This window comes from Lytechinus variegatus, chromosome 5 (genome assembly GCF_018143015.1).
Source record: "Lytechinus variegatus isolate NC3 chromosome 5, Lvar_3.0, whole genome shotgun sequence".
Classification (NCBI taxonomy): domain Eukaryota; kingdom Metazoa; phylum Echinodermata; class Echinoidea; order Temnopleuroida; family Toxopneustidae; genus Lytechinus; species Lytechinus variegatus.
Genome location: NC_054744.1, coordinates 45,218,081 through 45,244,355, shown reverse-complemented (window position 1 = coordinate 45,244,355; position 26,275 = coordinate 45,218,081). Strand labels below are relative to the sequence as shown.

Sequence of the window (26,275 nt, the reverse complement as noted above, 5' to 3'; positions counted from 1 at the left end):
TGTGGAGACAGAACCGATTACATGTACATTAACCAATTCACCTATAACAAAAAAATACTTCAAACATGCAGAAAACTTCTGTAAGCTGGAGATGATCTTCTATCCCATCTTTTATCATTCTAATGCTACGATGGCCTAACTTGGTTCATAAACCTATTTTGCACTTTGTCAAATTAAAGTTAATATCACCCAAAGTTCATCTAATCATATAGGTTAAGTGGGGTTAAAACATTCTGATAATAGATATGGGTATGGCTGGAAATAAGAAAAATTGTACACGTGTTAAATGGCAGTTAGACTAAATGGGTAGGAGATCATCCGATTGTAGATGAAGTAAGATTAGGCCATGAAACCAAACTAAAAGTAGACAAAATGGGAGTACAAAAAAAAATTATTCCTCTTTAGTCATACTGTGTCTTTCACATTTTGACCACAAATTGCATTTTAAGTATATAATGGGTGGAAGAGCCACGTGGTATAGTGGTTCTGACTCTCGCCTTGTAATGAGAGGGTCATGTTTCAAATCCCATCACTGCGAGGCGTTAATCCACACTACGCCACACTCCAGCCCCATGATAAAATCGGTACCAAGTTAGATGAGAAAGTCGCGACTGACTGGAATAGTCCATAGGGAAAATCCGCAAGCAATTAGATATGTACAATGCATGTCTTAAGCGCATTATAAATAACCACATTATTAGATGAGGGTAGTATCCAATCCTATACAAGATACCAGATTACACATCATAGTATTCAGGGGGTGAGTGAAATGTTATTGTATCTATCCACCACTGCTATTCTAGCATGGTCCTACGTCGGTAAAGGGCAGCCCTGTACAGATGAACTGAGTGGGATAATAGGCTTATACTGTGGGTTCTTTTGTGTCCTGGAGTTCAAAGAGTACTTGCACAGACTGATACAGATGTAGGTGGCTGAAGAACTACAAAAGAACTCTTGAATTAAGCAACCCATCCCCATTTAAGCTGACCAAGTCATTGATGCAGGACATAATACTGGATAGTCAGAGGTCATCAAGTTTTGGTTGTATAAAATGAAAAAAGAAATACAGGTATAGAATGGTCCCATTGGTCATCACTCTGAACTCCAGTAATGGTCAAAGTCTGGGCTAACATTATTGGGGAAAATATGTGTCATATATTTTAATTCACACTGAAAGCTTCTTTTGAGTTTACTTGGATCAACCATGGTTCAATGTTTGGGAAAACTATTGCAATGCATTCAAGAATGTTTTTAATATTTGGATATCCAAGTGTGATGATAACTTTTTGATTAATCGATAGGGATGCATCAAATTTGGCTACAAATGGTATAGGATTTGTATAGTGCATGAATCCACCTTGTTAGGTGCTCAAGGTGCTCCTATATTACCCCGGCTAAGCTAATCTACCTATTCCGGTTAGGAATCGAACCCACGTCCCTTAGTGTGAAAGACCAGAGTCTTACCCACTAGACCTCAACGCACCCCCCCCCCCACGGCTAATCATGTCTAACCATAGTACAACTTTAGATTACGGTTAAAGTTAAAATGGAGATTAGAGGGCCCTTAAGTATGTTTCTGAGCATATCAGCTTTCTGCCAATACCTTGTAAATGGACAATACTAATGACATTAATCATCAGCATTTGTAGGCCGAATGGCTCCCCTGATCAGGCAATCAAGCATTCAAGGAATTCCTTCTACCTAGCGAGTGTTTACAAGCAACTTTACAAACAACTGGTGATCCTTTCTGAGTATCATATATGTGGACCAATTTTTTGTCGCTCCTAGGAAAGATTCACAAGTCTTTCGTAAAGTCGCTTAACTTACCAACAGCTTATGAAATACCAAGATCAGACCTGTCAACCTGTGTATATCTATATACTATACATGTGTATATCTCACCCTGGTTTTAACAAAATGATTAGAAAAAACAAGTTACCTGAACTTACGTTGATCTAATAACAATATTTGTGTAAGTTTTATGACATAGAGACATAAAGAGATGATTTTTCTCAATAAATTACGATTTTGTAAAGAAAAAAAAAAAAATGTAATAAATACGCCAAAAACATACTGGTTGGCAGGTCTGTAAGATAATATAGCAAGCCTTCTCCTAAAGAAAGTCATCATCTGAGTCACATGTGTCAATGGTTTCCACTTGAGATCTAAGTTTACTGATTGCATTGAAGAGTTCAGAATTCTCCCAGTCGGTCTGTTTCTGAGACTGACCATCACCCTTGACCTGTCGAAGCTTCACACCCTGACGAATCAGATTTAATGTATCCATCATGGGATCTAAAATAAAAGGGACAAATAACAAAAGGAAAAGTCAAGGTCATATCATCTTAAGGAGGGTATCATAAAAAAATCCCTAAATTTACAATGCAAGTAGTTTTGATGCAGAGCATAGGTATCTTTACATCCAGGCAAGAAAACAATTTTATGTAAATAATCAATAAAAGAAGTCACTACTACTTCTTAATACACTCGTAATACATCCTTTTTCATCATTTCTCTTCTTTTTTTGAGTAAAAAAATGGGCAATGCAGAATTAAGAAAAAGAAGTAAATAAAAATAAGTAAATCATTAGTTGCAAAAAGTACATTCTGACATTCAAATAACATGTAATCCCAAATATATTTAGAATTATATGGGATGGACATTCACTTGAATTCAAGGGAAAGTTTGTATAATGGAGAGTTTGAATGATTGTTTGTATTAAAATTTTAAAAGAATTAAAATGAAATTTACGAGATTTGACAATTATAAGATCAAGATGAGCATTTCAAATGTTTAATTGAAAAGTAGGCACTGACAAATCCATGTTACAAAATAAAAGCTGAAATTGACCTTTATTTGGTTTATGTGTAGCACCTCCGTCAGTATCTGTTCTCTTTTGAAGTCTCTGTCTTGCTGTAAGGATGCTTCCTAAATCAATACCGGATGAAGGAGCAGTCTCGGCTTCTCTCTTTACCTTCACACCATCCGGTGATCTCCCTTTAACACCTGTCTTGGATGCCACACCCAGCTGTGAGCCTGGGGGTGGTGGTGGTGGTGGTGGTGGGGGTGGGACAGGAGCAACAGGTGGTGGTGGTGGTGGAGGAGGCGGTGGTGGTGGTGGAGCATTCACTGGTGGACCGGCAGGAGGGGGGCAAGGAGGAGGCGGGGGCGTATATTTGGAAGATCCTGGTGACTTTGATCGGGAGTTCTTTGCAGCAGTGGGTGAGGAGCTCGGCTTGGATGACTTCACTCGTGAACCAAGTTTGGATTTTGAAATTCTGGAATCTGTAGAAACTGATGATTTACTTCTAGGTTTGGTTTTGTCCTCTTTATTTTTATTGAATTGGTGGGGCTTGATCATCTTTGGACTTGGGTATTTCTGTTTTAAAAAATGAAGAGAAAGTTTGTTTTTTTAAATGAAAAAAAAAGAAAACACACGATAGCTCTCTGGGAAAATACACATGTGTACTTTATCATTATATACAAACAAATCTGTAGTACAGAAGTAAAGATGTAACAGGGGATATCTAGTCCATAATATTGTCATTTAAAGTATTAGTATTGATTTAAATTAACCATCATAACATTAATGTTTATCAAACCAAATCTTGTCAAAAATGAGAATTATCAAGCCTGGCAAAGCTGCAAGGGTGACTGATGAATCTGACAAGTTTGAGAGAAATCAAATCAATAAATTTACTGAGTGATTAATTTCATAATAAATTACAAATATAAAAGCTATGCACTATAACCAAATACAGAGTGTACTATCCAACAAACTTTAATCAATACAAGGCATTAGCAATGTTGTGTCTTACCCACTTTTGAAAGTACATGTATATAGCCAGAAATATTGTGTTTTGCAAGGGCATGCAACAGAATTGTATCAAATGTTCATTGTGAAATAACTGGGATGGAATAACATTTTGTCATAAAAGTCTTGCATGTAGACTTTAGTGTTGACCTCAAAATGACCTTTGACCTTACCATGTGACTTACGAACACAATAACATGCAGGTCTCCTAATTACTGCTACAACCCAAGCTTGATGGTACCATTAGTGCTTTGTAAAACAAAAATAAAGTACACTCTGCAATGAAAAGGCATCATTTTTATTCCCAAAAGAGCAAGATCTTATGAAATATCTATAAACAATCATTACTTTAGGCAGCATGAGTTTTATCAATAATATTGGCGATATCTAAAGTAATTAAAACAAATGCTTGGCATTATCAGATTCAATCATTTTCTTATGTGCTACAATCGCATGTATAGATATACAAAGAGGTTTTTCAACAGAGTTTGTTCAATGAAAAAGGCCTCATGTTATTCCAGATTAAGTTAAAACTTTGGAATGTCCCATCATGACCAGCTTGTATCCTTACCATATTATAATTCTTTAATCTTTCTAGTGTCTTCTGTCTCTCAGTATTGAAGAAATCTTTTTTCTTCTGTTCACTTGCTGCATGTTGATCACGTTTCTGTAAGATAAAATGAATGAAGTCATCTCTGTAATTTTGATTTAACATCACCTGTGTATTCTTTAGCTCTCCAGAGATTACTTTACACCAAATTTGATTAGCATTTTTGGTCTTAAAAGAAAAGCTTTTTAATTCTGCACAGCCTTAAGTAAAAATCTGCTACACAAAAGACTTTTGGAGAAGCAATCTTTACACACATGTGGAGCAAATTGCGATGCAATACCATGAAAGTAATTCCCTACTCTCAATGTATCCCTTGCTCTAAAATGCAAACAACATTCTAATGCAATAATCTTTGAACAGATGCAGCAAGGCACCTTAACAAAAGTCAGAGCTGTGTCCAGAATTCCATCTCAATTCTCATCCACCGATTCAATTTTGGCTGTAGAGTGGTTTGCATTGTGGTCAATACTTGCGGATCCAGTGAGGAAATTTGTACTGTAAATCAAATCAAAAGGCTAATAAAAGACTGTTCAAGCAAACTCTTGATACATCCAAGGGCCATTTCATAAAGTGTTTGCAAGTTACGCTTGATTTCATGCAATTAGTGACATTTGAGCTAAATGATCGCTATGGATCGACTGGGCACCAAAGAACATGTTACAGATGTATGCAACTTATGAACAGCTCTTTTGGCCAAACAACATATGTACAAAGGAACTTTTTCACTAAAAGCCCGAGGTGGATATTGGGGGAAACAGAGGATGGACTTCTAGTCCTAGGCGACAACTGTGGAAATTTCCTTGTGTGTTGGATCTTATGCACTCTTGCTAGAGACTTTACCAGGGCTTGCTCAAATTTACGATCATTACACTGGATTGTATTGTACTGAGCTAAAGAGATGAAAAGCTTTCTTACTTACCATTTGGATCTTATGATGAATCTCAAAGTCTTCCTCTTTCTTCCTAATACTGGCACTTTTTTCACTGTTTTGGTTCTTACAAATTTGCTGCAATAAAAGATGACAATTGGAACAAATGTTCAAATCAATCCAAATGACAACTTCATTTTTCAATTAATGAGATTTATTTGGGTTCTGAATTTATTTTCATAATTCAAAGTATGATTACTGAATGTGTTATTCTAATATCAAATAAGTATTTAGGTTTGAATTTTTGCTTCATCGTGTTAACCTACTTTAATATGTTTGTGTTGTTTATCACTGTCACTGATTCTAACATCAATGGTTTTTGTGGGATTTCCCTGCCCCAGGCATGAAAAATGATTCCAATCTAATTAGCATAAGTCATATTTGTCTGGGGTTTTTTATATAAAATATAAATCATTCATATGTGGATTTTACATTTCTTGTCTTTTGAGAAGGGAATTAATTTAAAAAAACAAGTCAGCAAATGAAAAGTTATCATTGAAATAACACTTCAAAGTTCATTTTGACACATAATAAAACAAAATTGTTGACAATGATATTTCTCTTAAAATCCTGCTGTTACATTAATTTTCTCCATGCTTAAGTATACATGTATGCATATTAATACACCTAGAACTTCTAGGCGAAAATTGAAGAACAAAAAGTATTCTTAGATCTGCATGATTCAGTTTAATAATGGATCGCAAATACCACCTTGACCTAGATACAATTACCAGCTTACTAAAAGATTCTGAAAATACAAGACATTCAGATCAGATCTTACCCTGTTATTTCTAAGTTGAGCTTTCCTCTTGTTGATACGTGCAAGCCTTGCTCTTAAAACCTTTGACCTTGCATACTTCTCTTCCAAAGTCCTACTCTCCTCCTCTCTGATTGGCCCCTCCTCCTCCGCATCAATATCTAATTCCAGGTCCTCCATGTTCTCAACAGCATCATAGAACATCACGTTATCCTCCGCTTCTGTTATCAGAAGGAAAAAAATAAGCTAGATGTACATGTAGGTATTCTGAAGTAAATATGGCTTTACGGGTTTTAGTTAGATTCATTATTTGTCTTTGGATTATATCCATATGTAACATAATCAAACTATAATTTACAAGTCAAGTTACTCTTATTGAAAGCTAAATCATAATTTTCAATCACTCCTAGACGAGTGGATATATTTAATTTTGATTGCATATGTGTAAAGTAATGCATGGGGATAAAACCATTTACACGGATTCAATTATCATCAAAACATTCTAGGTGGAATATAAATAATGAATTTTTACCCTGGATTTCTGTTTGGAGTTGTTTGAGTTGTCTGCTGCATTGAGATTCCTGATCTTGTAGAATACTAAGCTGTGTATCAAAGAGTTTCATCTGAAGATCAAATGCTTTTCTTTGTAACCTTTCAAACTCCTGTTGAAATCCTGCACCTTCATCTAAACATGCCAGCTACAATAAAAAACAAAATACAAGGGTAAAGGCATTCGGTCAAACTGGGATTAGAATTTTAGTATTTGAATGATTTATTTTTACATTGGATGACTAATAATGCCCCTGCTTTTTTATCCATTATTCATTCTGTTCTATTTTCCCTGGTAGTCTCTACAAATTTTCATTTTTTTTCATTCAAATGTGCCTTGCAATCTATGAATTTGTAAGTGGTGACTCTCCACTCTAAAGTACAAAAAAAGTGAGTTTTTCAGAGGCTGCTTTGATCAGCCCAAATCACAGAGCACTAAGGGTGAAATAGAATATTTATTATATATATATATATATATATATTCTGTATACCATAGGGAGCATACACATAAGTGTCAAGAAGTGCTAAAGACTATGAGGTACATGTACAATTGTGACACGGTCATTTTAGCAGATTTGGTTGATTTCAATCAATAGTTATATACATGTACTGTATACCCCAAAAGAAATATGGCAATGGTCGATTACAAGCATGAATTGGCATTCAATATTTCCTACTAACAAACAAACTAATGATTACTTACATCTTGTTTAATCTTGCCCAGTTCATGCTTGTATTTATCTCTTTTTGCTTGAAGAAGCTGTAGCGAGTCTTGTGAGAGAGTCTGCTGTAGGCTGGCTAGACGCTCCTCTCCTCCCATCTCCCATGATGCTTTGCCAAATTTCTTACTGTCCATTTTCATCTGAGTGACGCCAGCTGGTATAAGTGGAGTTTGAAAACATGAAAATAATAAGTGATTTTCATAGTACTTGAGTACTTGGGTGAGCACATAATACGCTCGCCTGTAACGTGGAAAATGGAGTTATTGGTCAAGCAAGAAAAGTGGAGGGTGGCGACTTGACCTTTTGACCTATAAATTGATAGGCTTCCTGGGATCTATGCTAGTATCATACAAACCAAATTATATGAGCCTAGGTTAAGTTAAACTAAAGTTATCGCAATTACAAGGACTTCAGAAGAATGAAAATGGGGTAAACATTCCTGGATTCCATGCTAGTATCATACACACCAAATTATATGAGCCTACATGTTGGTTACCGGTAAGTTAAACGGAAGTTATCGCATTTACAAAGGAAATGACAGACGGACACCGAGCATGATACCATAATACGTCCTGTAGGACAGGCATATAAAAAGTGATTGAATGTACAAACGCTTCTTAAAGACAATGAAAAGGATAAAGTAATTAGTGTTATAGTCCATCATCATCTATTGTATTTCAATTCAACGGCATTCATTTACAAAACAATGGTCCTTAAATGGCAGACATGAATTTAGTACCATTTGACGAAAATATGGTGACCTTTTTTTTATGGGCACGGTCCTTTCAGAGTAAAATTAATGTGAATTTATTTGCATAAACCCCTCAAAACCTTGAAGTCAAGACAGCTCTTGTGAATTTTGACCAACATTTTCTTATCTGCTTTTAGATTTACCTTTTGTCGTTTTCATACACTCTTCAAAATAGTTTATCCTCAGCTTGTTGATGGCATCAATCGATTCCACATAGTGCTCCTGCCATTCACTGTACTCCATGGTACATCTCTCCCTTCCCTGCGTACTCATAGACTCGTCCTCCAGTCTCTCTTGTAAATTCAGTAAATGATCAAAAGCTAGTTCCCTAAGGTCTAGATAAGGTTGGAGGTAGAGATTGAACAGTTCAGCCTGAGCTGATGCAAGATCACTTAGAATCCCATCCTCCTTCTCGTAGATATCCATCATGTCCTTCATTTTCTTAATTGAAGAGTGCTTCTTGTGAGATGCTGCAAGCTGCTCCTCCCACTTGGCGACGTCAGCTTCATAAGCATCTTGCTTCAATTTACCATAGCTCTCCACATAGCCCTCGATACCAACATGAGAGTTGAAGAGGGTATCGATCACAAGTTTCTTCCCGGCGACTTCAGCTGCGGTTCCAAGGTATCTCACCAGCTGTTGGTCAAAGTCATCAGGAATCTCAATGTTGTACACCCAGCTCCAGATGCCACGGGGGTCAAAGGGTAAAGATGGAGGATAGTCAGAAAGCTCAGGTTTAACAAGGCACATCTGTTCATGGGCATACTGCAATTCTTGAATGGACATGAGGGTTGTCCAACCTTCTTTGGTTCCATTCTGCGAAGGTCTACCCTTGGGGTCACCAGGTTGAGGAGTACATGTTTTTTTCCCTGGAGCTCCAACATTGAGGGTTCTTCGTATCACCCGTTGCTCCTCTTCATGGCAGACAATGGCAACCTTGTGAAGCTGTTCGTTCCATGCTACCTTGAAACGGAGATGTGACGTTTTAGCTTCAGAGGTTTGGAATGGATCCGGTTGGATAGCTACCCAGTCTTCTGAACTAATTTGTCTCTCCATGATACTCTGTAAGAATAATGAAAATAAGAATTAGAAAATTTATAGGGTGCAGGTAATAAGAATCTTGAAAGTGCTGAAAAACTTGTGAAAATTTCCCCCCTTTTGTGGAAAGCCTTCGATCTTGTTTCCAGCGCGTGCATGTTTAATTTTCTTATATCAGCCTCTAAATGTATAGTGATATGATGAATTCCATGACTAGGTCCTTTAGGCCTAGCCATGAGGCCAAGAGGAGGCTTGGTACAAGAAATTCTCTATTAAGATTCTTTCGTTGCATCTTCCCATCATCTGCACTGAAGACTGAAGAGCACATACATCCAGCCCTGGAACCAGACGTGGTTAGCATTTCAGCAAGTGGATATTCCATGTACTCCATATGTGCCTGGAAATGCATGTAATACATTAGTCCATCCCTATTATGCTATAATGTGGGCTTGTGGCTAAAAATAGGCATTTTAAAGTCTTTATATGTTGACCTACATGTAGACTGTTGAATCTTTGTTTGTGAGAAGCCCTGGAAACACATTGATAATCAACTTGGCTGCCAGAAAATGTGAAGATGTTGCTACATTTAACTACATTGTGCACTAAAAATATAGAAAGAATATTTGAGGCCAACTCACTGACTTTTTGGACACATGTCTAACGTTACAGCACAAATCTAGTGCCAGTCAGAAAGTCAAAAAAAGTCAAAAAGTCATTAGGTATCCATAGGCGGATTCAGGAGGGGTGGCCCGAGGGGCCCGCCCCCCCCCCCCCATTGGCAGAGCAAAAAAAAAAGGGGGAAAGTGAAAATAGGAAAAAGAAGGTGAAAGAAAGGAGGAAAAAAAGAAAAGGAAAAAAAAGAGGGAGACGAGTGAATAAAATAAGGTCAGGGAAAGACTTAGAAAATGATTTCAAAATATATATTTCATGTAACTTTATTAAATTTTCGCTCGCACTTCGCACTCGCATAGCCTGTCCGATGAGATACATATCTTGCTCAATAGGCTGATACGTAGCTTAAAATATCACGTTTTGAAGTCAACATACAAAACATATTTCAGCTCAGACATCGAGCTTTTATCCTTTTTTGATTTACAAATTGATTTTTTTGAAGTGCTCTGTAAAATGTCTGTTATATGGTGTGAATATCATTTGCAGCGTTTGGCACTGTGTGCTCAAATTATTTGATTTGCCAAGTAGGCCTACATATTGTCTTAATTTATTCCATAAGATTCTTTATATATTAATTTTGTAACAAACTAGTACTTAAAATCCCCTTTTTTGAAGTTTATCAAAAATTTCGTCTCCTGATTTGCGCTCGCATTCATAGTTAAAAATATATTAACTCATAAATCCTATTCATGATAACAAAAGTGCCTAAATATCCAGTTTTCAGGCCTCAAAAGTCAACAAATTTCACTCACTCATTAGGCTTATACATTAATAGATATGATAAAATTTTCATGAATTCCTAATAACTAAATTGTCCCTTTTTCAGAAAGGAATATCGAAAAGTTTCATATCACGCTTAGGAAGAGAAATAGGAAGATAGTCATCCTTTTCATATGATGACAAAAGTATCCTTAGGCCTAGAATGTCCAGATCCTAGGTAAAAATAATGATAAAAAATATCAGTGCACGCTTCACAATCGCATCATTTATTAAGTGCTATCCAAATTCACTTCACAATTTCCCTACACAGTGCTTTTGATGGTGCGTGAATTCACCCTCATACCGGAATATCAAATATTTTCCGCTCGCGCCTTGCACTCAAATTATCAATTTTCATAATAAACAATGAAATGTATTCAGAATTCCCAGATTCTGTCTAACTCTAAACACACGCAGGCATGTTTATTGAGATATACACAGCTTGATCTTTATTCGAAACATGCTATAATTATCCAGTTGCACTCGCATTATGTATTAGGAAGATCAGATATTTTTATAACTATACCGTTTATTTCAATAAGTGCTTAGAAAGTCAACTTTATATATAGGTCCGAATGTCAAAAAAATTTCAGCTCGCGCTTCGCGCTCGCATTATCTAAAAGTTGAAATATGTATTGTTTTAATGGCTAACTCCAACTCGTCCTTAACATGGATAAGTGTGAATTATATAGTTTTTATAGGCCTATAATTTTTCAAATGTTATGTCAAAATCTATCAGAAACTTTGATTTTTTTTCATTAAAATGTCAAAATTTTTGCTCGCTCGCAACTTCTTATTAAATTTACGCAATATGCCGTAACAAGCCCCCATCAAAATGTTTGGCTCATTATGCCACTGAGACAACCCCTTCAAAAAAACAAAGAAAAATCAACTTTGTCTTTGAGCGACCGATCGGCAGTGGCGGCACCAAGGGGGGGCATGGGGGGGCATTTGCCCCCCCCTCAGAAGCTTTGCCCCCCCAGTTGCCCCCCCCAGAAATTTTGAGGACTTAAAAGAAAATTATACAGTAATTTGTAAATAAGTAGATGCTGTCGTACTACATATTCAAGCTCAGCTGTGAAGTGCTCTAAAATACCATTTTCTGCTCTTCAAAACTTGAAAATTTTCTCACTTAGTCGCTGTTGGCTTCCTCGCACACTATTAGTTTGTAATAAGTTTATATCGCTTGTTATATCTTGCATTAAGGCAGACATTTCAATGTGTGATACACAAGCTAATGTAAGTGTTAAACTACAGTACATGGCGTGTATTCTGTCGTCAGCAATGTTTATTCTTTGGGGGGGGGGCGTGGAGGACAAATACTCAAAGTCTGCCCCCTTCCTTGAAATAAATATGCATCTACTCATGTAAAATTTGGATTAAACTCATCGATTTGCTTCATTAACAAATAAGAATGCTTGAACTCTTCGTTCATAATTTGTCACCGTCATGGTTTTTAGTGAAAAAGTAAATAGGCTATGTAAAGATGTGCAATCTGCGATGGGTGTTCTGTCCCCTCCCTCTTAAATTTTCGACCTTTCCACGAGGGGAATGTCTGTATCTATTAGGCTATATTCTCATAACAAGACACCCAACTATAGTATATTTGAAAATAAACTTTACCCTGTGTATTAAAAACTTTCCTGTCTTCGGAAGAAAATTATTAGGCCTATGTATGAAAAAAATAAGATATGAAAAAGAGAACAGAAATTAAATATTGAAGTCTTTTACAATGCGATCAGCATTCTTCAATGGTACATACAGTTTGTGATGAAGGCTAGTCAAGAGTGAAATGTGGCTAAACTACTGAACTACACACGTGGCTGTACGTGTCAGTGTTTACGTATTGACTATCTACTGAAGATGGCAGCCAGAGAATGCGTTGAAATTTCATGGAATATTGTCTCCCTAGCGGCCTAGCCTTTAAGAAAATTGGTAAGTAATCTATGCTCTGTACTTGTTCAAATACTGTAATGTAAGATCTATTCCCACAGGCCTTTGTTATGTAGCCTCACTAGCCTGGCCCTAACTTAGGGCTAGGCTGAGCTGAAACCGGGTCTGGGATACGCCGCGGCGTAGGCGTAGCAGGCCCGTAGCCGTAGATATAGATTCTACTGATAACAGTTGGACTGTGAAAAATACTCCTTGCATACATCGTCTTTGTAATAGGATATTTGTGTTCTCTTTAAAGTTAAACCTAGAAATGGCGTCTTAAATGAGAATTATTTTAGATACAGTAAAAAAGGAAATCTTTGATATAATCGAGATTAACCAAGATCACTTTTTGTACTGCCACGCAAGTCAGATGAAATAGTAGGCCTAACGTTCGAACGTTTAAATATGTTAGATCAGTAATGTAATTCTAAATTGAAATGAATTTTGGATCACATGAAGAGATATTAATGTTCATGTATTTTTTCTTATATCATGTTATGACTTCTTTGATGTATCTATATATCTCGCACTACAACCAGGCTTTTATTTTGTTTAATATATATGCAAAAGAGAAGCATGTATTGGGCATATAGTTTAGGGCCTATAAGGCTGAATAGATCCATGTCATTTGATTGTTGGTTTGATATTGACATATCACTATTACGTCATCATTCATGTAATTGTGGCTCCATTTACAGTGTAATCTTGGATCCATGCAATTTGCTCAATTTGTAGGCACGCCGAGTCTAGAGCCCGGCACACTACGTGCGTAAAACTATTGCGTTTGTAGTGTGCATGCAATCAAATATTATTGACAGACGGCATCTTGTTACTAATTCTAAAATCATAAAAAATCAAATGACAAGGATCTATTTTAAGGAGTCATATAAATCTAATGATGATTATTTTTCTTATTTGTGCAATGGACAGAATATCTGATTCGGTGAAAGATGAAATTATTGATCCATTGCCTCTTTCACCTCATGAAATATTATGTCAATTGCACTCATAAAAAGTCATTCTTTGTAATATGAATAAGTTGCTTTTGAATTGAAATGAAGGTGTACAAAGGCCTTGTTCAATACTTCTTCTAGCAAGTATTTTTCAACAGTCGAGTCCAGGTTTGGGGGGGGAGGTGGTTTAAGTTATAACGATCAGAAATGCGTGCAAAACTTCACCAAATTTACTGTAAATCTGTCTCGTAACTAATTCTGACAATATTCACGGAAATTTCATTTTTTTTAACGAAATAATTTGAGAAATATTATCATTTTTATTTTTTGTGGGGGGGGATCTAGCAAAAAAAATCGACCCGAAAATCTCAAGAAAAAGAATTTGGTCCAATATTTTTCAGTATGAGGTGATTGCCGACATAACTAAAAAGATACCCTAGATTGCCCGAATATATGGTCCTTTCACTCCTTCGTTTCACTTTAGGTAATTGCAGCTCAATATTTCAACACTATCAACTAGACAAAATTGAGATGGATATTAGACGATTTGTTAAACCTAAAGATTCTGGTGGTGGTGGTGGTGCAAGTACCAGCCGAGAAAGAGATGAATCAGTTGAACCCAGCAAGAAACGTCAGAAAACTGACAGTGACGAAGTGTCTGTAGAACCTGAATCACAGGCACATACTGGCACAAGCTCATCACACCACAGTGACCAAAGAACTCCATCATCCACAGATCACTTTGCTGATACCAATGATGCTGCTAATGGTGACGACGATGATGATTTTTTGGGTAATGCTGTCAATGTAAACAGTGATGCAAAACCGTCTGCAAAACCTACCTTCAGGCAGTATCCTGCTACTCCAGGTCCAGCTGATATTTCGCAGTCACCAGATGATGGACCTATCCAACCTGGACGAACTGAGCACTTCAACTTCCAGAAAAGTAATGGAAGGAAATTTAGACCAGAATGGTACAATGCATATCCCTGGATGGAATTTTCCGCCAGTGAGAACAAAGTCTACTGTTATGTGTGCCTACATTTTTCTGTTGGAGAATGTGCTGAGAAAGCTTTTACTACCGATGGATTTCACACATGGAAAAAGTGCACAGGGGAATCAGCAAAGAACAACAAGTTAGTAAAGCACAAAAGCTCAGAAGATCATGTGAACAGTGCAGCCAAATACAAAGCTTACCTAGAATCTAAGCAACAAAAGAAAACAGTGATGGATCACATCAGTGAGGCCCACCGTCAACTTGTACAAGTAACGCAACAGAGAGTACATAAAAATCTTGGCAGATACTCTGCGATTGACAGCGGTTCAGAACATTGCCCAAAGGGGACATAATGAACATGCGGAAGGGCCAGAGAACAACTGTGGCAACTTTCTAGAAATTTTGAACTTCCTCAAGAAGTATGACATACATGAGAAGTTGATAGAGGCAGCTGGAAACGCTAAGTATACACATCACAGCATCCAAAATGCCCTATTAGATATTCTATGTGACATTATCTTAGATGAGATTAAAGAGGAAATTGGACAGTGCAAGTACTTTGCAGTCCTTGTTGATGAGACAAAAGATCTGTCCAAACAGGAGCAGATGAGTTTCGTCATACGTTATCTTTATGATGAAGAAGTCCATGAGGAGTTCATGGGATTCAGATGCGCCGACGGCCTCGATGCTGCGTCACTCTCAGAGAGCATTTTAGACGAATTAAAATCTCTCGGCATCGACGTCAATTACCTTGTTGGGCAAGGCTATGACGGTGCAAATGTCATGAGTGGAAAGCTGTCAGGTGTACAAGAAAGGATCCGTCGTAAGATTCCACAGGCGTTGTATGTCCACTGTTTCGCCCATCGTTTAAATCTGGTGATTGTAGAGACAGTCAAGTCCGTAGTACCAGTTGCTGACTTCTTCGCTGTTCTCCAATCATCCTACAATTTTTTGAGTGGCTCACATGTACATGAGCAGTGGATAAGATGGCAGCAAAAGATGTACCCAGATGAGCAACCTGTGGAGTTTAAAGGGATGTCTGACACAAGATGGGCATCTCAAGTTAGAGCCGTTGGTGCCATTCGCAAGCGATTTCACTGCTTTGTTGAGTTCCTCAAACACACAGACACACATGATGATAACCGTGAGCGTGCATTGAATGCAAGAGGACTCCTGTCCCAACTGGACCAAACATTCATATACTGCATGCTCCTCATGGACGAAGTCCTCAGTTCTGCCAAATCTGCATCAGATACACTGCAGAGTGTCAATTTGGATTATCTACGTGCGGCAGATCTGATAGAGTCATTACTAGAAGACTTGGGTACTTTCAGATCGGATACCAAAGCTGATAGCTACTTCAGTGAATCACTTACACTAGCAAAGGAAAATGGACTTAAATGTAGCAATAAACGCAGACAAACCAGTGCACCATCAACAATGGATGACTTTGTAGTTCTGTCTAAGCTCGGAAAGCGTGACAAAGTGTCTGATGCAGCTAGCATGAAAATAGCAATACTTAATCCTACAGTGGATGTGTTTTTAGGTGAATTAAGTAGAAGATTTAGCAACGAAAATCTGCAGATCTTTCGTTCACTTGCAGCTCTTGATCCTAAGTCTCATAAGTTTCTGGACTTCGAAACTGTCAAGCCTCTTGCAGTGCACTATAAACTCAATCTTGAGGACATCAAAACTGAAATGAGACTTGTCAAGAGAATGATTGAAAGGTCTGACACCAAACTAGAAACTTTGATTGATGTCGCGGAACACCTGAAGCCACTTACTATGGCCTTTGAAGAACTGTACAAGTTAGTGAAAATAGCTGCAATCATCCCAGTAAGTACAGCTTCTTGTGAAAGAACCTTCAGTAAACTCAAGCTCATCAAAAATCATCTCAGAGCCAACATGACTAACAGCAGGCTCAAAAGCCTCGCGGTAATAAGTGTCCACCGAGAAAGAGCTCTTGCTATCGACCTGGAAGAGGTGGTTGACAGGTTCATCATGACATGAGATACCCAACGACCAGGATAACGCTCAAGTAGGAATGTAAGTATAAGCCTACAGATGTCAGTAACTTTACATGTGCTTGGAAAATATGTAGACAAGTTATGTTTTGCAATTAGTTGGTTAGCATTTTTCCCTTTTTTTTACATTATTACCTTGCATACATTGACAATGCTGTTTGTTTTGCTGCATGCATTTTTTCTGATGTGATACAAAAATGTAAAAGTAGAATAGGTCTACGCCTTAAGATTACATATATGTAAATGTTCAGTTCATGATCTAGTTTTGATCAATAACTTTGCTCCATTAAGCATTAGTACCTGATTTTACAAAAATTTCTGTTTATATCAAGTGTAACAAAAAAATGTTTATTGGGGCCACTAAAACTCGCGCTTCGCGCTCGATTTTTCCACACATGCAAAAAAAATTTTTGACTGCCCTTGCCCCCCCCAATATTTTCTTTTGCCCCCCATTTGCCCCCCCACTTTGAAAATCCTGGTGCCGCCACTGCCGATCGGGGAAAATATAGGTGAAAAAAATTTCGGGCCCCCCCCCTATTGGCGGGAGCTGGATCATGATCAGCCCCTGGATATCTATGGTCTACTTTAGCTTTGGTGAACAATTTGCAATGTCACTCAGCTCACACAGTCACAGACACAATCTCTGCCTGCATGTAGTTACATGTATAGTGAGTGGTTGTATTACCGACCGGCCTTGTATTACCGAACGTGCGCATCGTACGCGTCAGAAAATAATTTCATACGCTCAATTCTTTGCAACATCCTTCCAAAGAGAACTTGAATAGAAAGATGATGAAAAATGGTCAAAACACATTTTCAAAGTCTTAATATTCTAAAAATAATAAAATATGGTCAAAATAGCTCATCAGTGATTTTGTTGATTTCTCAACTTTTCCCACTGAAAACACACGTTCGGTAATACGACACCTTTTTCAGGTGACCAAAATATTTCACATCCGAAGAGGGGTCCGATTGGAAGCTAATATCATCAAAAGGAAAAACGATTTCGGCAAATTTTTTACATATTTATATTTTGTAGGTAATTGTGTATTTATGGTGAAAGTTTGGTGAATTTTATGAGAATAATATTTTTGAAATGATTGAATTCATGAAAAGTGTTCGGTAATACGATCCACTACCATACTAGTATTAAACCCAGCAGATCAGAGGAGAGAGCTCCGGCATGCGGCCGCGGAGCTCTCTGGCTGGGCCGGGTTACCTTCAACAACAAGTAAGACAGTTCTGCTAGTGCTACTAATGCAAAGTTAACGTTCTTAGTTACGTTACAAATCATACAAATACAACTACTACTGAGTACTACGACAATAAAAGTAAACAATCACAAAGACTGAAAAAAAGACGGAAGATTATTATCATGGATAAGATTTAAGAAAATGAGATCCAATATCAGTTACATTTACAACAAAAATGAAATTAAAACCTGAACTGCTCCTCAGCTTCGAGCAATGTAAATAATCATGACGTCATCTCCCTTTAAAGGCTTTAAAGACTGTGCTCTTATCTTGATTTTATAAGTGTAGGCCTGCCTACGCTCGATTCTACATGTCAGCTATATCATATGAAAACAAGAACCGGTACTGGAGGCTGAGCTCAGAGAAAGTAGCCCAGTCAAATCAATGTCTGCTCACATGTGAAGGGTAGGTGAAAGAGAAACTCGAAAGGTATTCAGCTGTTATTTATCGACCATTCTATCCTTTTAAATTTGGTTCGTATTTATTTCAACCGCCGAAAATATTTATATGCTTACATGCACTTTATTTTTTTAGCTTAGAATACATTTTTGTCCTATTCTCATGACATGGCAGCTGCTATGCTGTTATTCTGTTGTTAGGCCTAGGCCTACTGTCTACCATTCTAAAACTAGTCCCACACATATGTTTTCGTGGACGTGGAGAAGAAAAACGTTCTTTTAAGTTAAGACTTATATTATATATTACAGAAACACATCATGACACCCATATACATGTAATGTTTGGACCTCATTGGTACTAGGAGTGATGACACCAATCTTTCATGACATTGCAAATTTCATTCCAGTTTAGCTTTTTCAGTTTTTGGAGCTTGCAAGAAGAATTATCGCATCAAGTATCATAACACGAAATTTACCTGTTTTTCTTTTTTTTTGTAAGCTTCACTATAGTCTATAGACAGCTGGCCGCCGTCTGTTTTGAGAGTTTTTTGTTTTTTTAATATTTTTTTAAAATTTCTCCTTGTACACAGACGGCTCGCTATCATTCAGCCACCATTACATTAGGGACTTACAATGCAAAATCCCCCGTCGGGGCTCTCCAATTTTTGTCTTTAAAGTTTAATGAATCAAACTTTTGAAAATTAACACGACCGAAATACGAATTAATATTCCTTCTTGGCATTAATTGCAAGAAAACGGGAAAAAAATCAAGTTGAAAGGAACAAAAACAGTGACTTTGGCTTTCGCGCACCTTCACTTCCCTGTTTTATCGAACTTAGTACATAAACATATGGCCATTGAGTCCCCTGTACAGATCGCGCTAGAACTTCGGTCTCTGTATTTGGTAAGTGAAGCCAACAGAGTTCAGCTGCACACCAACATAACAGAGACTGAAGCTTTTGGTCTATATTTGCTAGTACCATAATACTACTAGGCTGCAAGCTATCAATATCAGACATTACGTTTGTCTTAATTGGTGCATTTACTGACGCAGCACGACAGAGGCCACGGCTCTAACGTTACTTAGGCTCACTCATTCAATGAACAAGGTATATGATATAATCTTGTTCTCAGTTACATCTCCCTGTGTGGCAAAATAAGGGTCACAATGTTTGACCTATTTTCTCTTTTTCTTTGGGACAAATACTTGATTTTTTTACACTGACAGTTTCCATTACACATATTCATCATACAACTTGGCTCTTCAGTAAATTTGATTCCTTAAACGATTTTTTTCTTAATTTAAAATAGAGATTGAAAAATGAAAATTTTCTTGCCATACATACATTCCACCAATAGAGGGAGTCCACAAAAATATGCTCAAGATTCAAGTTTTTGAGTGCTCTGGTAAATCCAAAAATTATTCCTAAGTTACTAATGAAAAATAAATTGCAACTGTAAGGAAATTAGTAATTTTGGTCACAAAGTGATATTTTAATGATTTTTTAAAGTGAGTGCTCTGTACAGCATTGGCATATCACAGTCCTACCTGTAGATTCCCCACAGTCAGGATGGTTGCAGTGGATAAGTGCTTAGCCTTAGGCTAAGGTCTTAGGCCTTACCAAGGTTATATCATAACCTTGTTCATTGAATGATTGGTCTTAGGCACTCATTAAAGGACAAGTCCACCCCAACAAAAACTTGATTTGAATAAAAAGAGAAAAATTCAACAAGCATAACACTGAAAATTTCATCATAATTGGATGTAAAATAAAGTTATATTTTAAAATTTCGCCTTTATTTCACAAAACAGTTATATGCACATCTCGATCGGTATGCAAATGAGGGAACTGATGACATCACTCACTCACTATTTCTTTTGTATTTCATTATATGAAATAATTGGATTTTCTAGTCATTGTCATGTGAAATGAAAATTCATTCTTCCCTGAACACGTGGAATTCCATTATTTTTACATTTTGTGCTTCAGGCATGGAGGTCCTAATCATCAAATTCGTAAAAATTGAAATATTGTATAATTCAAACAATAAAAAACAAGAAATAGTGAGTGAGTGACATCATCGACTCTCATTTGGATGTAACTGGCTCATTCATACAACTATTTTGTTAAAAATAAGCGAAACTTTGAAATGTCATAACTTTCTTATTTTACATCCGATTTTGATGAAATTCTTAGCATTGTGCTTGTCTGATTTTTCTCTATTGATTCAAATCAACATTTTTCTGAGGTGGACTTGACCTTTAAATGAACAAGGCTGTGATATAACCTTGGTAAGGCAGAGCTCAGAGCAGACTTGCTCAGACTGGGATTGTAATGATTTCTGTTTTTGTTTTCCTCAAACACCTTCATCCCCTAGTATTTTTTTTTTCATTTTTTAATGCTTTAAGGGACTACTTTAAGTGGTGAAATTACACAACACTTGTGCCCTTTTGATACTAATTTTTTCCAATTCAAATACTTTATACCCCCGAAGCCCTGGACTCGTCTGTGTAATATTAGGCAGAGGATACTCTCCAATTAAATGGGGTCGCAATAGCACTCCAAATAAAAGGGGAAAAAATAAATTATGTATTTACCTTGATTATAGGGATGAAGGTCTATCTTGACAGAATCCTGACATCGAGGTACAAACTGGACCCTCAAAAAAGGAAAACTTAGACCTCCATCCATGTCACGTTCGTTCTCGGTATCAATCGGGCATTTTGTTTTCAATTTTGAAAGAAGGAAAACAAACAAGACAGAACTATTCCTTTTTTGAGGGTGTTAATAATAACACAGTCAAAGGACTAAAAGGGATCGATCGTACAGTTCATAAATAATGTCAAATTTCATATTTATAGTCTAAAGAATGAATTAAGTAGTATGTATTGAAGTACACAGGAATAACTGTCATTTCTGGGTATTTAACAATTTCTGACATTTTACTATCATCCCCATTCAGTATTGATGGGTGGAGTCAACATAGTTCAGTGGAACAACCAATTTACAGAGACTGAAGATGTTTGTCTAGTATTATGGGGGAAGTTCCTAAAAGTGCCCGTGGGAAATATTTTTTTTTCCTTGAGGAAATGCAAGTGGACTGTGATCAAATTCCCTAGAGTGTTTTATAGAAATGTTGATCCTTTGATCTGATGTTGCCTGATAATTAAGGATATAAGAATTGTAACTAAAAATGTTGTGTGATTAAGGGGCACCTTATTTGTAATTTGTTATTGAAATATCCTATAGGGGATCAGTTGAGTAATTAGGTGTAAAACTACTAAGGAATTCTAAGAATTGAGTTACAATGAATGGAATTCATTATTGATTGAGTAAAAATGAATCATAAACAAATAAGCCCATGTACTGTACAAGCTGTTATTAATTTCGTGTACAGAATTTTTCGCGATTCGCGGGGGTCCCGACAGTTTTGCGGGTTGTTAAATTCGTGATCGGAAGATGTACAAAACACTTCCACAGCATTACAAAGAAGCAAAACTAGTGCAAATCATGTGTAAATCTATTCTCCTCTAAGTTCCCATGGTGATGTGTGTTTTGTACATAAATATGTCCCTGTAAAAACAGTTACAAAGTAAGGAAAAAGATGGCATTTACTTTTTTTGTACCTTTAGATCTGGATCTTCATCCTGTCATAGTTTGATCTGTAATCCATTACCGTAAAGCAATCTTCGTAATTCTTTTTTTTTTAGATTAATTTCTCAAAAAATTGGTATAAGTGCAAAAATGTTGAATTTTGTGAACAGAACCTGCACCTCTCAAAAGCTCTGGTCATGTGACTTATGAATATTAATGAGTATGCAAATAGCTGCCAATACGTGTGTAAAGAATCATTCAGATGACAATAAAATCAAAATATTTCATGGAATATACATTGTAATAATTACAGTGAGTGAATAAATATTGATAAAATTACGTTAGAAAATAGTTTAGGCTCTGATTTTGTTACTTTGAAAAAAAAGTGAAATTCTAGTTAACTTTTTGAATCACTAACTGTACTTTCTAAACGTACATATAGAGGTGCATATCTTAACCTTTTTACTTAACGGGATGTTTTCAATACCAAAGCTTTGCTGTTGGGGATATTGCAACTGAATAATAAATGTGTTGATATTTTCGCATGCTTTTGAATTCGCCAATCGGCAATCCGTGAAAAATAAACCCCTGCAAAAATAACAGCTTATTCAGTATGTTAAGGTTGCAGTCTATTTGATTTCTACACTGTAACAATGAGTCAGATTGTTATTTTCATCTTATATTAGAAGTACAGTTCATCTCATTAAAGAGATATACATCTGTATCACATTTTCAGTTTTTTATTTCATACTGCATACAACATTAAAGACCCTGACTGGTGTAAAAACAATCATATATCAAAATAAAGATAATGATTCATACAATACAAATATACCAAAATATTACATATATCTCCTTCCAATAGTTAAAAATATTAAATAAAAATCAAAGAAACTGCTCCTCCAAATTACGCTTTGATTGAGCACCCCCACGTCGCCTGGAAATGATGACGTCACGTTGTGTCTGGAGGGTTGTGATTCCATAGGTTTGTGTACAAAAGCATTGGGTATTTTCTTCCATTTCCATGTTATGAATCAATTTTTTTTTTCGTTTTCAGATGAAAATGGCACCCCTAAAAATTATTCACTGTTCAAATTGTTGTAAACCTACAACTATTCACTACCTTTTTTGTGATTTCTTTGTTTGGCTCTTATTGGGCCTAAATTGCTATGTCAGGAAAAGTTTTTATACGTAATCAAAATGCAGATAGAATTGATATCTGTGCCAAATAAGCAGGAAATAAAATATGGCAAAAACTAGTTCAAAACTGTAGATTTCATAAATTCAAGCTTGTGGGAAAAAATATATGTGATATCCCTCTGTGATAGAAGTCAAGAGAATGAAATGCGTTATCTGGAAAACAAAAAAATCACCAAGTTTTTCTGTGTACAAACCTATGGAATCACGACGCTTCTTACACAACGTGACGTCACGGTCTCGAGGCAGGTGAAAAACACAATAAAACCTATTTTCTAAACGGGGTTCGAAGCCCGATAATTGGAATATTCTTAAGCAAAATACTCAGCTGGGAAGCGGTGAAAATGCATAAAGCATACCTTGCTGTATTTAGTAGCTTATAAGCTTTCGATTGGTATATAATTTGTCAGTTTCATTTTTGGGTCCGGTCTGGATCTTTAAATTGAGAAATATGAGTGTAAAACAGTGACTCATCTTATATTTTCCCATAGAGTCCATGTGAGTATTTGGTCTGGTGTCAAATATAATACATCTCTATAGTGGTTTCCCCTCAATTTTTTTCCTTTTATTTCTTTACAAATAGTGAATATATTCTAATCTCCCCAGAGTTGTGTTATACTTTATGTCTTATATATTTCTTTCTTTTTTTAACCCAGTAAGCAAAGCTGTGCAAAATGTACAAAAATGTACAGTTTTGTGAGATATTATTTTGTAGTTATTTCATTCACTTTTACTAATGTTTATGGAGAGACAATTGGACAAAATTTGCATTGTGTTTAGCCATTTTTCAAAAGGCATCAGATGGCTACATAGCAGCTTTTAATATAAACAGGAGGAAAAGGGCTAGAAAACGGTTCACAGTGGCTCACTTTGCAACTATTTGCAGTTACTACAGTGTTCTGCCATTGTAAATTGTACTTGATTCTCCAATTTGGCTGATGTAATGTGTATTATTCAATATGACCTTTCATTTTCACTGGATAAATTCAACAGTACTAAAATTTCAGTCCTTTATATTTGTTCATTTCAATTTGAATACAACATCTTATCATATCTTATTATTATCATATCTCTTATTTTGCTATTGCAGGCAGGACCCATTATTTGATGTGAACATTTTCTTCAAGTCAGGGATATGACAATGCAGGTTCTAATGAAACTTTGCCAAGGGCAAAGAGCAGTGTGTCCAATTCTTAATCTATCTACAAAGAGTTTCATCAGGAATAAAGTATGGAAAGCATCATCTGTGCTTTCAACAAGGAACATTGCATCAAAAATGCAAGAACATTTTCTAACCACACACTTTGGCAGGAGTCCTCTTCGCTCAAGGAGTATAGTTTGTCTTGTCCAGCAGCGACTCCTAAGTACTTCAAGAGGAGTAACCAGCAAAGTAAGTGACATGGTTTCAGGTGATGAAGAGGATCCAGAATTCAAAGCATTCTACCGTCTTCCATCCATTGTTCAGCTGAAGATACTATCAAGGATCAAGATAGTCCAGACTGGATTAACACTAGCTCTCATCCCTCCTATCTATTACTACCATGATGCAGGTGTGTTGATGACATGGCAGCTTCAGTTCTCTGTTGGTATCGCAACCTTTGCCCTCTTCATGCTTTATGCCATGAGCTTCTTCCTAAGGCGAATGATTGGAGCGATGTACCTACATCGTGAAGGAGACATTATCAAAGTCTCCCATTTGACATTCTGGGGAGGCAGGAGAGATACTGTTTTCCCGGTAATGGATGTTATCCCCCTGAGCGAAGGAAGCAATAGAGCAGATGATGTACTCTTAAAGTTGGAGAGATACAGCACAAAGGATATCCTTTATTTCACCCTGCCGTTTGGACGTGTCATAAATGTGGAAGCCTTCGAAAGCGTATTTGGTCAACCTTAATGATGCAAATCTATTAGTCTGTTAATGAACATAATTTGCATAAACTTTGTCCAGTCTTTAGGGGAAACCCCCAGAAAAGTCTTCAATATGAGTTTTACTTTTGCAATCTGGAAATTAAGTAATGTTCATGTCCCTCCCCTCTCCTGCCCTGAGAAAAACTTGGCAAAAACCATATAAAACTTTATCCTGTTATATTATTTGGCAGGGTTCATGTATAATCATTTCAAAAACATTTAAGTTCCAAACAAGTAATACACATTTTGTTTATTTAGTAAGAGATTGAGCTCAATAATAAGTCCCCCCCCCCCACCGAGAAAAAAAATGTGATGAATCTAAAATGACATACTTGTATTTATTCTACACCCCCCTCCCCTTAAAAAAATTATGTCCAGATTGTGCTTCCCTCTTGATACAAGAAAAAAAGTAACATGAATAAAAATTGTTTCCATTTTCTTGCATTTAATATCTGAGAGTCAAACAGCATCATGAATATGTTGCAGACAATACATATGTCAGATATTTATACTTTAGTTTTGAGTGATATTTACATCCAGGTGCACTATGCATAAGTGAGATCTCTTTGAATATTGAATTTCATTCATCTTTGATTTATCTGAAAAACTACTTTAACTTGGCTGGCTCATTACTTTATGGGTGCTTATTGTATGTAATTGAGGGCACTATTTCATGTGAAATATATATTTAGTGGTTTCATGCAGTATCTGAAGAAGATAGGAGTGGGATTCTTCAAATTGTGAAATGCATTAAACAATTTTTAATATATAGTAACTAGTATGAGTTGTTCATTGGTGAATGAAATGTCATTTATGGAGTCATTACGACTGGAAAGGGAAAGGGGGGCAATGGGAATTTGAAGGGTTACACTTTGTAATTCCGAAGGTTCTTTATTCCGAACGTTCGTAATTCTGAAACTCGTAAATTGCCTATACCTCGATGTTCATTAATCCGATAAATTAAAAGGGTTCATTAATCCGAACATTTGTGCCGATTTTCCGAAGGTTCGGTAATCCAAAAACAAATTAAGGCTCGTAATTCTGAAGGTTCATTAATCCGAAAACGATATAAGGTTTGTTGTTCCGAAGGTTTGTTGATCCGAAAACGAAATAAGGTTAGTAAGTCCGAAAGCGAAATAAGGTTCGTTAATCATTTCGTTTTCAGACTAATGAACCTTCGGAATTACAAACCTCATTTCGTTTTCGGATTAACGAACCTTCGGAATAACAAAGCTTCAGAATTACGAATGTATGCAGATTTAAAGACATGGAAGAGATAGTAGCACATATTTTAACCCTAAATCTCCCGGGGTATTTTGATTCTTGTCATTCCCGGGGGGGGGGCCATTATGGGCCCCCCCTTAAGATCTCAGCCGCCGATTGTGAGCGACGCAAAAATTTGCACGCTGGTAGT

The 26,275-nt window shown here is 36.6% G+C and overlaps 3 protein-coding genes across 5 annotated transcripts; 2 read left to right on the top strand and 1 right to left on the bottom strand.

Moving 5' to 3' along the window:
• Positions 1-1,297: 1,297 nt before the first annotated feature.
• LOC121415480 (junction-mediating and -regulatory protein-like) lies at positions 1,298-18,029 on the bottom strand. The gene is made up of 9 exons (XM_041608681.1): positions 17,951-18,029; positions 8,275-9,193; positions 7,362-7,534; positions 6,642-6,807; positions 6,134-6,330; positions 5,344-5,430; positions 4,386-4,481; positions 2,851-3,379; positions 1,298-2,295 (listed from the first exon to the last, which is right to left on the bottom strand). The coding sequence occupies exons 2-9, from the start codon at positions 9,185-9,187 to the stop codon at positions 2,114-2,116; spliced, it is 2,343 nt and encodes a 780-aa protein (XP_041464615.1). The 5' UTR covers positions 9,188-9,193; positions 17,951-18,029; the 3' UTR covers positions 1,298-2,113.
• Positions 14,020-16,495, top strand: LOC121415479 (zinc finger MYM-type protein 1-like). The gene is made up of 2 exons (XM_041608680.1): positions 14,020-14,728; positions 15,009-16,495. Exons 1-2 carry the CDS (start codon positions 14,020-14,022, stop codon positions 16,493-16,495), a joined length of 2,196 nt encoding a protein of 731 aa, XP_041464614.1.
• A 61-nt stretch (positions 18,030-18,090) lies between the features above and the next one.
• On the top strand, positions 18,091-25,635 carry LOC121416271 (transmembrane protein 186-like). Of its 3 annotated transcripts, none has more exons than XM_041609802.1 (2): positions 18,091-18,167; positions 24,044-25,635. In XM_041609802.1, exon 2 carries the CDS (start codon positions 24,089-24,091, stop codon positions 24,845-24,847), a length of 759 nt encoding a protein of 252 aa, XP_041465736.1. In that variant the 5' UTR covers positions 18,091-18,167; positions 24,044-24,088; the 3' UTR covers positions 24,848-25,635. The 3 variants fall into 3 exon arrangements, with proteins under 3 accessions (XP_041465736.1, XP_041465734.1, XP_041465735.1); XM_041609800.1 differs by having other exon boundaries at positions 18,105-18,191; XM_041609801.1 differs by having other exon boundaries at positions 18,154-18,235.
• Positions 25,636-26,275: the final 640 nt, after the last annotated feature.

Bases quoted from the DNA above. Each gene is read 5' to 3' on its own strand.
- LOC121416271 (XM_041609802.1), top strand. From the start codon at position 24,089: ATGACAATGCAGGTTCTAATGAAACTTTGCCAAGGGCAAAGAGCAGTG.
- LOC121415480 (XM_041608681.1), bottom strand. From the start codon at position 9,187: ATGGAGAGACAAATTAGTTCAGAAGACTGGGTAGCTATCCAACCGGAT. The intron at 6,808-7,361 runs GTAAGTAATCAT...TTTTTATTGTAG, and splicing joins TGGGCAAGATTAAACAAGAT to CTGGCATGTTTAGATGAAGG. The intron at 5,431-6,133 runs GTAAGATCTGAT...CTTTTATTGCAG, and splicing joins CTCAACTTAGAAATAACAGG to CAAATTTGTAAGAACCAAAA.
- LOC121415479 (XM_041608680.1), top strand. From the start codon at position 14,020: ATGGATATTAGACGATTTGTTAAACCTAAAGATTCTGGTGGTGGTGGT. The intron at 14,729-15,008 runs GTGAGGCCCACC...ACATTATCTTAG, and splicing joins AACAGTGATGGATCACATCA to ATGAGATTAAAGAGGAAATT.